The sequence below is a fragment of the Saccopteryx bilineata genome, chromosome 9, assembly GCF_036850765.1.
Source record: "Saccopteryx bilineata isolate mSacBil1 chromosome 9, mSacBil1_pri_phased_curated, whole genome shotgun sequence".
Lineage (NCBI taxonomy): Eukaryota > Metazoa > Chordata > Mammalia > Chiroptera > Emballonuridae > Saccopteryx > Saccopteryx bilineata.
Window position 1 is genome coordinate 59440712 of NC_089498.1, and position 16438 is coordinate 59457149.

The 16438-nt window shown below is 39.5% G+C and overlaps 1 protein-coding gene across 2 annotated transcripts in view; it reads left to right on the forward strand.

Moving 5' to 3' along the window:
- The window catches only part of BICC1 (BicC family RNA binding protein 1), a 389702-nt gene that overhangs the window by 229567 nt on the left and 143697 nt on the right, over positions 1–16438 (forward strand). For both annotated transcript variants that reach the window (XM_066243092.1, XM_066243093.1), the window contains exon 3: positions 777–846. In XM_066243092.1, the coding sequence (XP_066099189.1) occupies positions 777–846 (70 nt within the window). The remainder of the gene's footprint in view (positions 1–776; positions 847–16438) is intronic.

A 16438-nucleotide genomic window follows, 5' to 3' on the forward strand; every position in this document is an offset into this window, starting at 1 on the left:
CTGTATTTATGGTAAAAAAGTAAACATTAGTCTAATTCATGTGATAAAAGAAGAACAAAGGATGCCTAAGCTTTGCTGACTCGTTGTTTTCTTATTTGCCGTCTCCTTCCTCTGTGCTACGGTCTCGCTGCCCTCACTGTGTGTGAGGAATCACACTGGATCTCCAGGCCTCCTGGCCAGTGTTGGCTGCATGTAAGCGGGACAGAACTGTGGTAGTACTGCCACTGACAAGCAGGCAAAGGATGATGGGAATGTAGTCTTCTGCCATGATGTCATGTTGAGAGGCTTTCTATCAGTTTTAATGAAATACAAATGTGCTCTAAACAAGTTATTTTTTTTCCAAAAAAAAAAAAAAAAAATCTTCATTTAGTATGGCCTAACCCACGTGGTTTTGTATTACAAGGATTATGTTTGGTGTGTTGCAATTCGTTGGCGATCATCTTGGGGAATTTTATTCAGCACAAGCATCTCTGATGGTGCTGGCGTCAAGTTGGGTTAATTTGCTTGTTCGTGTACTTTTGGTCTTGTTGTCTCAATCACAGAGAGGAACACTGGGAATAACAAAACAGACTTGAATATTTCTGATAGATAAAAGGCTTATAGAAATACATCTCATTTTTTTTCCAAGTTTTTTTTTTCTTTTGCATTGCTTTAAAATGAGATCATTTTGTTATATCAACATGAGCCTAAGACATGAAAATAATTTTTTTGAGACTGTCTTATTTGTAAATACAAGTTCCTAATTGAATCAATATTTCTCTTAATTTTTGTTACAGATTATGGAGGAAACAAATACACAGATTGCTTGGCCATCAAAGCTGAAAATTGGAGCCAAATCCAAGAAAGGTAAATTTTGAGAGATGGAGAAATTGGGGGTTTCTATTGCAGAGACTACGGAATCACTACAAGTTTGCCAGGGAGAAAAATCAGCCTTTGTTTTTATCGTATTTATCCCCAGATATTTGTCAAATGGCAATATTTTGGGAGGTTTATCGTTATTAAAAATAAGGTACAGCCTTTTATCCAACAACAGAAAAATATTTTTTAAAGTATTCACTGATAATTGAAATGTTATTAAGGAAGATACCATAGCAACTTAATGATTTCAAGTATGCCTCCTCATTTGATGGTGGTGAGTCATGGTCACTCTCCACGTGTAGGAATGTTTTTTCAGTATATAAACTTCCAGTGTTTACACTTTAGTCTTCTTGTTTATGAACCACGCAGATTGAATACTGATTTATTTTCCTCCAATGTGATACAGAACTTAGATTTCTTAACTAATTGTTCTCTTCTCCTGTCAGATAATGAAAAACTCACTAGGTTTCTCTTTTAAGCTGAGCATTTCCCTTTCTGGCCTGTACTCCGCTTGATCCTTGAGGACATTACCCAGTGCACAGATGGTCAGACATGAGTCTAGGCACCCTTAGTTTTAAGATTACATAGTATTTTCAAATGACCTGCCAGCGCATATTGTTATGGATTGTTTTTCTTTTTAAAGTGTAACCTTTGTCTTAGTAAACTTGGTTGTGCATACTTTATTAAAAGATACATGTAGTCATTAGGAGATAACGAAGAACACCATCAATTTGAAAAACAAGGATTGTGCAAGCTGAGTATTATCCTTATGGTCTAGATTTTCTAGATGTTTTTAGTTTTGTATTTGCTGCTGCTTTTCTCTAAGACTTTTATTACTAACTGATGCCAAACGCTGCAAGATTTCTCAATTTTCTTTCTTATTTTAGTCCAGATTGCCTTCTTTTAATCTAATTTTATTAGAGTTACTCATTGTATGGAATGTGAATTACTTTACAGTTCTTATGTGTATTGTTAGCTAAACTTTAGTAGATTGGAATTCTTACAGAAATTCTGATCTTGTTATTTGTGATCATGGTGGCAAGAATTGGGAAGCTAAACCAGTCATAAGAAGACATGGTGAATATTCAAGTGTAATTCTATACTTTGTATAAACCTTGCATTTGCCAAGTGCTATATGATACATTCTCAGTTAATCTTCAGTGTGTTGAGACATTTTCTATTCATTATGCAGAAGAAGAAGCTGTCACTATCTACTTACTTGGTTGTTTGCAGCCACTTAAAAATCCCTGGCCTACTATAGCACTTGAACAAATTGGCACTTAACCATAAACTGGATCTTCTTTTCCTATGAGGTATTTTTATTTAAAAAATGAAGTGAGCTTCATTACTGTCCTAATAAAAATATAATCTGCTTAGTGCCCAAAGAAAACCCCCAAGGAAACATGAATATTAAAACAATGCCACGAAATTTTGAATGGCTTATTATTATTTTTGTGTTACCCATGCTATAGTTTATTTCCCTCACTACCATGGGTGGGAAACTGAAACTTGATTAATTTTTTATTCAAAATGTGGTGACAAGTTTGAAGATTTTAGATAACACGAGGATGATTAGGTTAATGTTTTAGATTCGTTTTCAGTCATTGACACCCTTTTCACTCCTTTAGAATGGCGAACTATATTCCACATTTTGATGATATGTTTTGCTTTGAAAATAAGGCTATTTTAGCGGTACATTTGGGGGCAGTTAGCATAATTTCCACATGGTTACAGTTAACCTTTGGAATTGTGCCTAAGAATTGATCTCTCCAGGCCAAGTTCTACAGATACCATTTTATTTTTTATTATTTATGAAGTGCTATGAATATACACAACACTGTGTGGTGAGCAGAATGTGCCAAGAGGGAGAGGTTGAGCTTGAGGAAGAGAGAAAATGTCGAGTTTTCCTCAGAAGAATTTACTGTTCAGGATTTACTTGAGTTATTCTTATTAAACACAGCTGCTGAGTCAGTCCTTGGCTAACATCCCTGTTAAGTATGATATTCTGATATTCTTTTAAAAATGGTTTGATTCAGAGATGTAGTTTGTTTGACTGTAATTTGTATTGAGTAAAAGTAGAATGAAGATGGCAGGAGGAACATTAACATATTTATTTGCCCTTTTATCTGATGGGCATATCTGCCTCTGAATGTTGCAGAGGAAAGAGTTGTTGGTTTTTATTTTAAGCCTTATTTCTTCCAAACTATTATTATTCAAGAGACCAAAGAACAGAAATGTATCTATGGACTCAGTCCATGTTTTGGATGATTATTACATTTTAAATGCCATGCTGGAGTGAAGATCTGGAACATACAGAGAAAACCCAGACTGTGCTAGAGAGACAATACAGCCGTGGGTTTGTGTTACATTTTACTTTCTAGATTTATGATGCTTATTGGTTGACTATTTGAGCCTAGACAAACATTTTTCATGGCTACCGTTACCACAGTCTGCCCCCTCTTTTACCTTATTGGAATGTAGTACTGTGCTTTTGAAGTGAATTTCCAGTAGACTTGTCCAAACTTTATTTTTTAAGCCATCAATCCTTATCAGAGTGGTATTCGTGTGGCTCCTTTGGTTGAAGTGCTGGTAGGCTGCTGTCAGACAGAAAGGCAAAAAGCCAGTGGCCTGATTTTGCCATCAGAAAATTTAGTTTCTTCTCTAGAGTTCAGGTTCTGTAGATCTGGGGTGGAACTATGAAGCCATCTACTTAATGAGTTCCTTTGGTGGTTCTCACAGTTAAGCTGAGTTTGGGAAACAGATCTCACCATTTGGCGTTGAAATGTGATTTAGTGATGAAGGAGATTCATGTGTTCACAAGGTAATGGATAGCAATGACTATTGAACACAGGCAGGGAGTCCTTCAGCAGTCACTCATGCATGATGTCCATCTTGGTTTTCAAAGAACGTCACTTCTATGGATTCATGAATTTAAGGTTTATGTCATCATTACAGTCAGTCAACGTGGATAGCTTTATAGTAGACACAACTTTGTTGTTCTGTGCCTGTGAGAAACATGATTCTGGGTGAGAGACCATCTGGCGTTTGTTCCTTCTCTCTACCCCCTTCTCCTTCACCATCCTTCTCAGTCTTCTTTGTTCCCTTCTCTGCTTCCCGTTCACTTGTGCCCATTCCCTTTTAACTATATGGAATATAGTGAAAACCATAATAGAAATATTTTCATTTAGTTAATAAGCAGGGCAATTTGGGAAAATCCTTCTTTTATATATTTATACACACACACACACATATACAGGAACTATAGAATTTATGTGTTTGTGTGTGTGTGTGTGTGTGTGTGAGAGAGAGAGAGAGAGAGAGAGAGAGAGAGAGAGAAGCATCAACTCATTGCTCCACCTACTAGTGCCATTGATTGCTTCTCATAAGTACCCTGCCCAGGGCTCAAATTGGCAAACTTGAGTCAACAGAATGACCTCAGAGATCCTGTGATTGAGCTGACAACCCCACAATAGAGCTGGTGACCCCTGGCTTGAACCGGCGACCTTGGTACTCCAGGGTGGTTTTCTATTCACTGCACCACTGGCAGGGACTATAGAATTTTGTTTTAAATTCCCAAATATTTGAAATTATGGGGAGGTTGAATCTTCTTAGAGTCACAAAAATCTAAGAAATTAAGGTTCAATATAATGGACAGTTAAATAGGCTGTAACACTAGGATCTACTTAATGGCAGTCATAATTAAGAAAAATAAAGCAATACATTGTATTTCTTCTATATAACATACATTTATTTTGAGTAAAAGTAAATAAAACTGATTCTAACTTTTGGAGTCAGAATACTAGAACATTTCATTTTACATTGAAAAAATCTGAGATTTGTGCTTGTCAGACCAGTACTTATAAGGAAGGTATTTAATATTGTAAACTTTACTAACAGAATAACTTCATGTACTCATTAAAATTTTGAATATGCTATTGTGAATAACAGCTTATTTTAAAATAAATTCAGTTTCATTAAAGTACAAATAGCGTTTTGAACAAGTTTGACTGTTTTGACAAATAAAAGTCCTTCCAGGCCTGCTTTAACAAACAGATAAAAGCGATTTGTAATGAGCATTTACTCAGCTGGTGTGATTGTGCCATGTGCTCCACAATGCTAGGTGACTTTATGCTCTTAAATCAAGGGGATATTTTTCTAACGGTCATCTTTTTGCTCTTACTTGGCTCATCAGTCTTTTTCCTCCTAGACTGGTAAAGGTATACGTGGGTAAAAATTGTTTAAAGTTTTTATGCCAAATTCCAAATAAATGAGGTCAGCATGAATTAAGCTTTATTGTCTGTGAAGGAGTTGTCCTGCAGCGTTTAACTAAATGATAGACCTGTTCTCTGCAAGTGTTTCTTACTTGACAATTTAGGGTACCCCAGGACTGGTAGAAATGGAAGGTGTTGACTGGATTGCTTGAGGTATTCTGGTTTGGAGGCAATTTTGCACCAAGTTTGGCCATTCTCTTCTTTCTAGAATAAACAAGAGAATAATCAAAATTCCATAAGGTTTTAATAATTTTGGTTTAATTCCATCAGAATAAGAACTATCCAGTAGAAACTCTTAGCATGAGAAAAACTGTAGATGGTTCACTTAATTTTTTTTTCAGGGAAAAATGTTTTGTTGGGAGTCCTTATATGTTTATTGGGTGTTCTCAAGGAACTGATTGAGGCCTTTAACATGCTATTGCTCAAAGTGCAGAGAGCAGAGAAGAGGCATGGATGTTTCCAGTAGAGCAGGGTTAGTCAGCCTCTTTATACCTACCCCCCACTTTTGTATCTTTGTTAGTAGTAAAATTTTCTAACTGCTCTCCGGTTCTACAGTAATGGTGATTTATAAAGTAGGGAAGTCACTTTACTTTATAAAATTTATAAAGCAGAGTTACAGCAAGTTAAAGCATATAATAATAATTACTTACCAAGTACTTTATGTCGGATTTTTGCTAAGTTTGGCAGAATAAATCTTTATAAAACAACTTACTATAGTTAAATCTATCTTTTTATTTAGACTTTGATTGCTCCGCTACCGCCCACCATGAAAGCTGGAACGCCCACTAGTGGGCAGTAGGGACCAGGTTGACTACCACTGCAGGAGAGGATGGTGACCTATTAGTGTAAAATAATTAATTTAGGTGGTCACAACTAGCATGTAAAAAAATACAACCAGATTGGAAAAGAAAATATCAGAGTTTAAGAGTATTGTGAAACTTTCAGCTATATAGGTCACTGTTTATATATATGTATGCATACAGACATACACACAGTAGGTCATGATGTAAAATGGGTGACAAAGAAAGGTCAGAGAACACTGTTCTGGGTGGTCAGTTCCCCCAAATTGTGACAAGCACATGCATTTTATTTATCACTGTATCCCTAGTACTGTGACTAGCACATCATTGGCACTCAGTAAATATTTGTAGATTGTCTCTTCCCTCAACTCAACTCAGTTACAGTTATATTGAGTCCACTCACACAGGTGGGAATAAATAATCACTAAAGTGTATTGTGTAGGAAAAAGGTTTAGTGCCCCAGCCTTCATACAGGAGTGGCATTCGCTGCTATGAAATCTTAACAACTAATGATGTCTTTCCTTATTTGATAGATAATAACTATTTAATGTCTAAATTTAATGGCATCATGAAGTGTCTTAAGAACAAATGAAAAAATTTGTAAAGTTAAGAAAAGGAGGGTGGAAGGACAAGTACAGGAAAGAAGGAAAGGAGGAAGGAAAGAACTATGTTGAATTAACAGTAACTTACACTCTCTTATTTCCCAGAAGGTAACTGGAGCCAGGTCTTGATATTTCTTAGCTCACCTGCCTCTATGACCATTGTTTCTCTTCTTGGAAGAGTGCCTTTTCCCTCAGTCTTCTTGTTTCCTGAGCAGATGCTTTTATGTCTCTTTCCTTTATTTATTTAGTTTTAAATTTTATTTATTTATTTACTTTTTACAGAGACAGTGAGTCAGAGAGAGGGATAGACAGGGACAGACAGATAGTAACGGAGAGAGATGAGAAGCATCAATCATTAGTTTTTTGTTGCGCGTTGCAACACCTTAGCTGTTCATTAATTGCTTTCTCATATGTGCCTTGACCATGGGCCTTCAGCAGACTGAGTAACCCCTTGCTGGAGCCAGTGACCTTGGGTCCAAGCTGGTGGGCTTTTTCTCAAACCAGATGAGCCCGTGCTCAAACTGGCGACCTCAGGGTCTTGAACCTGGGTCCTCTGCATTTCAGTCTGACGCTCTATCCACTGCGCCACCGCCTGGTCAGGCTAGATGCCTTATCTTTTTAAAAATTTAAACTTACATTAATTTTTTAATCATTTTTTGTGCTTTTTTGCAGTATTTTTCTTTCTATCTCTTTTTTGAAGTTCATTAGTGTTTTTACTGGGATTTACATATTTTCATCTGGGAGTACTGGTTCTCAACCTGGGATGGTTTTATTCCCCGGGGTACTTTTTTGGCAATATCCGGAGATACTTTTGGTTGTCACATCTGGGAGGCGGTCTTACTGTTCATCAAGTGTTAGAGGCCAGGGATGCTGCTAAATATCCTACAATGCACGGGACAACCCTCACAACGAGAATTATCGAGTGTAAAATGTCAATGGTGTGAGGCTGAGAAACTGAGTTGGAGGAGCAGGCTGTGCATAGCGCTGGGTTCTTACTAGACCATTCCATGAAGCCCAGTGCCTGGTGCAGCTGCTTCCTTCCGCGGCATCAACAACAGGGCAGTTTATGCATGTTAGTGAATTCTGAAGGTAGAGCGTACCTAGGTAACAACATGGGTGAACTGACCAGCTTTCAGTAAATGATAAAATCTTGTAGGATGGTAGTCTGCCCATTTTAAAAGCTAACTTGCAGTCAGTTTTGAATTACATAATTTGTGCAACTTCAGCTGCTTGTTAATTGTTCCTGCGTGTTTCACCAGTGTTTTTAAGTCTTGCCTGTAGCTCGGGGTTGCCAGACAGACTGGCTGCCCTTTGGTTCCTGCTGCCTGTATTTTCCACTTCGCTTTTCTGGAATGTATGGTTGTGATAACTGTGACAGTTTCTAAGGATTGTGATCATGTTTGGACACCATGATGGTGCTGAGGATGGGCACCTACTTTTGATGGTTTCCCAAAACAAGTGTGGCCATCCACTGGTTTTGCTCTGCCCTGCTACGGCATTGCTGGGCAGAATTAAGTAGACATTTGTCAGGACTGTCAGTAGCAATTAAATTATTTCCATGAAGTCCTTTTGCAGGTGCAAATCTTGCTGAGGTAGTTCTCATAGTTAAGGAAAAAACTGAAATCAGAGTGGCATTCTCATTTCTTTAGATGTCGTCTTTTGTGCCATTAAAGCATAGTTTGTGGTTTATTATAACATTTTTATATAAACCTTGATACTAACAGGCATTTTTATCAAAAGATATTAGATTTCAGGAATGAGGAGTAGCATTCTCTTTATATTTTGTTGCCAGAAATTACTCTTAAAGCAAAGTAAGTCCTGCCTGAAATAAAAGTAAAATGAGAACATAACATATTTGTATTTTTAGCTGTAATAGTTATGCATTGCTACTTTGTGAAAATGGCTCATTCTGTGCACACACATTTCTGCAATTGGATTTTTCTGCTTAAAAATGAGAGGACATCTGCCGTATACGCACACAAATAATACTGTTATTTTTGTAGCTGCATGAAGTGCCATTGTGTGTAGGTTGGGTATGGATGGATCATATTTTAACAAATCTGTTTTGATGGACATTGGATTGAGTTCTGTTTCCTCTACAATGAATTTCAAAATTATTTGTCCACTTGCAGAAGCTTTTCTGTTGCATAAATGCTTAGAAATAGACTTCTTAGGCAATAAGTAATGAAGAACTTTAATATTTTTTACGATTGCTACCTTGTCCTCTCCAACGACGGCTGAACTCAGCAGCAGGGTCTGGCTTCTGTAAGGGGAACAGCTCTTCTCACATCTTTGTGTTTTCCCCTTCGTGGGCAGTCTAAATAGTGAAAAATACGTGGTTTCATGTGCTGCCTTAATTAATGGAAAATTGAGCATTTTCCTTCTATCTAGGAAACACTTATATGTATTTTCTGTGAATTGTCTTTTTTTGTTTGTTTACTCATATCCTTTCTCTTCTCTAGTGAGTTGGTCACCTTTTTTTCTAATGAAGTAAAGACATTTAACTTGTTTTTTTTCTACTCAGAAGTTTAAGATTACTTATGCTTCTCTCTAATTGTATTGTCCAAGTGGCTTATTTCTCACCATTAATATTTATTCTCAAGTGATATATAGATCACTTTACCCCTCAAAATAGAAAAAGAAATGAATTGACCTTAAATGGTAATAATGTATTAATTTTTTTAAGTGGTAGTAGGGGAGATAGAGAGACAGACTCCCACATGCGCTCAGGCTGGGATCCACCGGGCTCCCCCCCACCTCCCCTCCCCCGACCACCTACTAGGACCAACTGAGATATCCTCAGTGCCTGGGGCGATGCTCTAACCAGTCCAGCTGCTGTGAGAGGGGAAGAGAGAGAGAAGGAGGACAGGGAGGGGAAGAGAAGCAGATGGTTGCTTCTCATATGTGCCAAGACCAGGGATTGAACCCGGCACACTGCACCCATGCTCTATCCACTGAGCAAACTGGCCAGGGCCTTAATTTTTGAATGTAGAAAAGTACGCATTAACTTTTAGGACATCAGATTTCCAAAGTAAACTGTGTAAAGATTAGATTTTGAGTATGAATAGCAGGGAAAATTTATATGCACACACATGTGTAGGGATATATATCAATACGTATGTGTGTGTTTGTGTGGAAGGCATGACAAATATTTGCAATATTATACAAGAGTCATCAGATTTTTAAGTTTTCTTTTGTGTAACAGAAACAAGACACGGTAAGTTGTTTGGCTTTGTTTTCATGTATTGGGCTTTGGTTTTGTATTTTATTGGATAACGTTTCTGAATTGTTTCCCAGTTTTTATAAGGGAAGGGCACTGAAACATGTTATTTTGGATTGACTTATATTTCATTTCTAAACTGTCTCCGTTTCTAGGGTGGAATTCATAAATAAGAGTATTTCACCTTGGGTATAATTTACTTCTCTTCACACTCAGGTTTGTTCACAGAACAGTAACCACTTTGGCATTGCTCTGTTTCCGAAGCGCCCTTTGCTTTGCCTGTGTGGTTCATGCTTTCTCCAATCTGACACAGCAGTGAGGAGGCCTAAGTTATCTCACTTAGCTTGGAGGTGTGTGTGTGAGTGCAGAGAGGGAGGCGGAAGACCGGAAAGAGGACTGGCAGCAACCGACGAGGTACATATGTACATGTTTGAGATGAAACAATATGTCCCACTTTCTTTTGCTTTCACCATCAAATGGGAATATTCTAATCTAATCTTCCTGGATTAGGTTTTTCTCCATCTGTCAACGTCTACTAGAGTTTTATATCATAAGCAAGTTATGCAACACTTATCTTTCCACACCTCAAAGTGTAATTGCTATGTAGTCTAGGTTTGAAAAATTATTAACTGTCATTGGAAGATACTTTTTAGTGTCAAGTAAAGTTTGTTTTAGCAACATTGACATATGCTCTGTTCCTGACCCGTTATGCCATTGTACACCTTTGCAGAAGCTGCATCTGCTGCAGGGGAGCGTCTTCCACCTTTCCTTTTCCAACTTGTCGACTCCTAGTCATCCTTTTAAAGCCATCTCTTGACATGTCTTCCTGGAAAGCTTCACCCACCCTCAGATAGAGTTTAATACTCTGTTCCCCGAACTAACTCAGTACCTCATCCATACCTTTCGGCGCTTTCACATTTGTGGTGTATAAGCCCCAGATATTTGCCTCTTTCTCTGGACGGTAGGCTCATTAACCCGTGGCAAAGACCACCATGTCTTCTTATTCCCTTCTGTGAGACGGTGCCTGCCAGGAAGGTGGAGTTATAAATTATGAGTTAAAGTTTACATTATCATTTAGGTTAGGAATAAATTGGAGAGTAATTCAACAAGGATTTAAGTCATTCTGGTACCTTCTGATTAACTTTGAAGACAGTGAAAAATGGTCCTGGCAGCTGGGCTGAAATGTTCGTAATTGAACATAAATACCTCTCATAGAAAATAAATAATCAGACAAGGCTACCGCTGAGTATGTCTGCAGCAGCACCGAGACAGACGCTGTACAACCACAGAAGTAATTAAATACCCTCTCGTGACGGATGTGAGGGATTGCTGCTGCTTCACCAGTGAAGACTCCCAACTCTCCTTGAACCCTCTGCCTTCTAAGATTAAATTTGATGAGATACTCATTCGGTGATTTCCCTTCACTTCTGGATAGCTTCAGTTGCAAATGTGGTCTCTGCTTTCTTAAGTCCTCCTTGGAATCACCCAGAACCAACCTAAATTCTGTAATAAGCTTTCTCAATTTTCTCTTAACATGCCCCTTTTCCTTTGATGTACTCTTTCTGTTGTGATAGCAAATTAAACAATGCTCATTTTATTTAGTAAAGGTAAGATCCTAATGGTCTTTGGCTAGTGGGCACTAGAGTGAGATTTGGAGGAATTTAAGAAAGAAGCATTGATCTTAGTCTTTGCATCTTGAATACTTAGAGTCCAGCCAGGGTTTCCTTCTGCACTCTCCTTAAACAAATTTTAAAAACTGATATTGTTTGCTCTTAGGACTTGAATAGTTCAGAGGATCAGGAGAGAAGTACAAGCTACAGCCAAGAAAAGTATTTCTTAAGGATCAGTGGTTCCTGGTGTGGATCTTAAGAAGGTGGGTAGGAGTTGGGCACTTTTTATGAGAAAGGCTCAACACTGAGAAGGACCATTGTGTGCTAGAGGACGATAGGAGACTGGTGACAGGGAGAGCTGCAAGAGTGAGCCAGGTGGAGCAGATCAGTGAAGGCTATGACCTCACGAGAACCTCATCTATCATGTAGATGGTAGGAAGCCTGGGGTAGGAGGTAGTCACAGGAGATAACTGATAGTGATTGTGGGAATAGGTTAAAGACTAGAAGTACAGTGGTGCCTTGAGATACGAGTTTAATTCGTTCTGTAAACGAGCTCGTAAGTCAGTCAACTTGTATATCAAACAAATTTCTCCCATTTAAAATAACTGAAATAGATCTAACCTGTTCCAGCCCTGTGAAACATCACTAAACTATCCTAAATTATGAAAAAAGACGTTTTTAATTAAGAAACACACATGTATACTTTACCAATGCATAACAAAATATATGAAATAAAAATGTTATTTAGTACTGTATCCTCACCTTGGAGACAGATGAGTGCAGCTAACGGAGGTGAATGGTGGGGGAGGAGGGAGGGAGGAAGGGATGCAGGAACTGTAGACACATAAACTAAAACTGCACTTTCTTAACACTAAATGTAAACTAAAACTGCATTTTCTTTAAACAAAACTAAAACTGCACTTTCTTTACTTAAAATGAAACCACAAAGCTTAATTGTAAAAAAAAAAAAAGCACTTTCTAAACCTTAAACGTAACCTAAGCTTAACATTATGTAATTTTCATTTAATTATCCCATGTTTTTGCCTTTTTGACTGCACTTTCGGCACTTTCACTTACAGGACTTTTGAATAAAAAATCTATCCAAAGAGGTTTGCTTTTGCCTGCCTTTTAAAATGTTATGGAAATGTGACATCAAGTGTCATTAAAAAGTGCTGAAGGATGACCAGTTGAAACTTTTTCTGGATGTTTCTTTTCAATGAAACTTGAAAGCTTCTCCCACATTGCCAGCATGTCTTTAATTTCACTTGTAGAAATCACTTCCTCTGACTCTACCTCCTCCTCACTACTAATCTCTTGCAGAAGCTCCGTATGTTGCATCATCTGTAGCTCCTTCAACTCCTCAGTTGAGAGTTCCTCCTCATGTTCCTTGATGAGCTCGTTTACGTCACCCTCATCTACCTCCAGACCAATCGACTTTCCGAGGGACACAATCTCCTCCAACGCTTCTACCTCGGTCTCGGTCTCTGGTTTGAATCCTTCGAAGTCCCTGTCTGCAACATCAGGCCATAACTTTTTTCATGCCGAGTTCAAGGTTCTTGTAACCTCTTGCCATGCCAAGTCAATAATGCATAAACATATCACGATGTTGTAGTGATCTTTCCAAAACTCTCGACGGGTTAGAATTGTATTCCCAGTCACCTCAAAGCAGCAGCAGAACAAGTGCTTTGTGTAAAGCTTTTTAAAGTGGGAAATGACCTGCTGATTCATGGTTGCAAGATTGAAGTCGTGTTGGGTGGAAGGTAGAGGACTTTCACAAATTTGAACTCATTGAGAATGTCATCTTCAAGACCAGGTGGGTGGGCTGGAGCATTTTCAAGGATTTTATTTTTCATCGAGAGTTTATTTTCTTGAAGATATTTCTTCACTGCAGGACCAAAGACGAGATTTACCCATTCAATAAAAAACTGCTGCATAACCCATGCCCTAGCATTGGCGCGCCACATAACCTGCAGTTTTTCTTTAAGAATCTTGTGAGTGGCCCTGGCTGGTTGGCTCAGCGGTAGAGCATCGGCCTGGCGTGCGGGGGACCCGGGTTCGATTCCTGGCCAGGGCACATAGGAGAAGTGCCCATTTGCTTCTCCACCCCCCCGCCCCGTCTCTCTCTTCCCCTCCCGCAGCCAAGGCTCCATTGGAGCAAAGATGGCCCGGGCGCTGGGGATGGCTCCTTGGCCTCTGCCCCAGGCGCTAGAGTGGCTCTGGTCACGGCAGAGCGACACCACGGAGGGGCAGAGCATCGCCCCCTGGTGGGCAGAGCGTCGCCCCTGGTGGGCGTGCTGGGTGGATCCCGGTCGGGCACATGCGGGAGTCTGTCTGACTGTCTCTCCCCGTTTCCAGCTTCAGAAAAATACAAAAAAAAAAAAAAAAAGAATCTTGTGAGTCTTTAAGGCTCGAGGATTTTCGGAATGATATAGTAGCAGTGGCTTTACTTTACAGTCACCGCTAGCATTTGCACACAATGCAAGGGTCAGACGGTCCTTCGTGGGTTTATGGCCTGGCAGCTTCTTCTCCTCTGCGGTGATGAAAGTCCTCTGAGGCATTTTTTTCCAAAACCATCCTGTTTCGTCACAGTTGAACACTTGTTGGAGGATGTAGCCTTCCTTTGCGTTAAGCGCAGCAAAACGTGCGATGTACTCCTCAGCTGCCTTAACGTCAGCACTCGCAGCTTCACCTGCCTCACCACCGAGTGGATGCCAGATCTCTTATTGAAATTTTCAAACCAGCAGTGACTTGCCTTAAAATACTTAAAGAGGCAGTATTTTCTGCTGCCTCTTTTGAGGTTGATGGTTCTTCTTCAAGTCACTGTAAATAATATGTGCCTTTTCGCATATAACAGTCTGTCACTGTATCTCCTGCCAGCTCTTTCTCTTTCACTCACACCAGCAGAAGCTTCTCCATTTCCTCATGGATATTTGTCCTTAATTGGGACAGAATTGTAGTTCCTTTTGCTGGATTTGCACTTTTGATGGCATCCTTTTGTTTAAGGATGGTTCAAATTGTAGATATATTGCGGTTGTACAGCCTTTCCAGTTCAGTCACTCGTACACCACGCTCATGTTTTTTTATTATTTCTTGCTTTACTTCTATCGACATCATTCTCTTCTTCTCACCACTGTCCTTTACACTCACTTTTTTCGGCGCCACGATAGCACACAAAAAAAGTTAGTAAAAAATGCAAAAATGATGCAAGAACGAGTACAGCGCACGAGATTCGATTAGATTCTGTGGGTAACACGTGAGAAAGAACGAGATGCTGGTGTTGTGCTGCCGATACTGGACCTGTGCGCCAATGCGCCATCTAGCGGCAGCTTCCCAAATCATGACTTGTATCTCGGAATTTCGCATAGATCTCGGACAAAAATATGGATAGAGTTGCAGCTCATATCTTTAAAAAATGTATGTTGGTCTGCTCGTATCTCAGGGTACCACTGTATAATTAGTCATGTTTGATGACAGTGGGATGCAGAAGACTTCTTGAAAGATGAGTCAGCAGAACTCGGTGGCTTGACAGAAGCAAAGGACTGGGTAGTTGATTGCTCTTGTAGTTGCCGTTGATAACCTCTGGGCCTACCTCTGAGTTGACCTGTGGTGGATATTTCCCATGCACACCAATGGTTTCCCACCTCAAGTGCTGGGTCGCTGAACTTTTCTCCCAGGGCACTTTGTCCAGCACTGTGGGATCTTACTCCTCTGGTGCAGAGCAGCCCAGAAGTGCTCGTGATGGTGCCAGCCAGTGAGCTCCCCCAGAGGCAGCCTTCAACCAGTGAAGGTCTGCAGTCAGAAAACAAATTCCAGTGTCCCCTTTTTTCTGTGGGATGATTCTAAGGCCATAATTTATATCTCTTCAGAACACTCAAGGAGGCTTGAGCCCCAGCAGTGACTGCTACACACTACTCCCTCTATTGGCTTTCCTATCTCCTCAGTCATACTTTCCTTCCACCCTAACTGTTCCCTGGGAACCACCTCCCCAATGAGCTACCTCCAAAAACACACCCTAACCCAACTCATTATCTCAGTGTCTTTCCGCAGGGAGCCCAGACTAAGATGGGTATCGTAGATGATTGAGATAACCATCATGCTGTGGAAAAATGGACTGGGCATTTTCTCCCAGTCAATAATTAACAAGTCTGTTGTTTAGTGAAAAGAAATGATTGCAGTCATCTCAAGTGTAGTTACATATTACTTAAGAAGCATGGCAAAATGATTTAGAGTTCATGGCTCGTTCTGAGAAAAAAAAAAAAAGTGCTCCAGACCATCTGCAAAAGTATTAAAGTGATCCCAAGTGGAGCACAGGCACTTGAAGCAGTTTCCAGGCACATTAGATTGTTGTCAACAAAAAGAAAAATAGCATGGAGAGAAACAAGAAGTGAGAAAGGTCTGGGAACCCATAATTTTAGCAGGTCAGGAAAGAGAGTGTCAGCAGTTAGGCAGGGAAGGATCCCTGGACTCTCTCACCTGGGTATCACGCAGGTGGTTTAAGGAACCCTTGGCTTTTGGCTATTATGATGTGATTCTTGCCAGGTTAGGGAGAATTGATGACCCAGACATTGGAGAAAGTATCCAGCCATAGGATCATTTCCATCTACTGAAAGTCATGGCTAGTGAGTTGAGCCAAGTTAAGAAAAATATTTCTGGTACTAACAATATAGTCGTTAAGTGCGCTCTGTGGGGATTCAGAAATATTTATTTGATGGTTATAAGCATTCAAATTTTATCCTTTTCTTATTTTTCCTCATGATCCAAATATTTTAAAAGCCAGCACTTGAAGCAGTTTTATAGACAAATGGCAAGAAAATTGCTTATGACCAAAGGAAGCAGTGAATGCATCCGGTTTCCAAGAGCAATCATACCTGCGTTCTTCCACATTTGGAACTAATGCTTGACTGAAGCGATGCCTGCACAGGGGTGGTCCTGTCCATTGCGTTCTCTTAGAAATGAAACCCTGCTTTCCTTAGCCCTGGGTTCTATGTTCAACCTTATTTTAGAAGGGAAGGAATAGTGTTTGTTTATTTATTTATTTTTTTATTGCCCATGTCCCAGTAGAACCAAGCTCTACGTC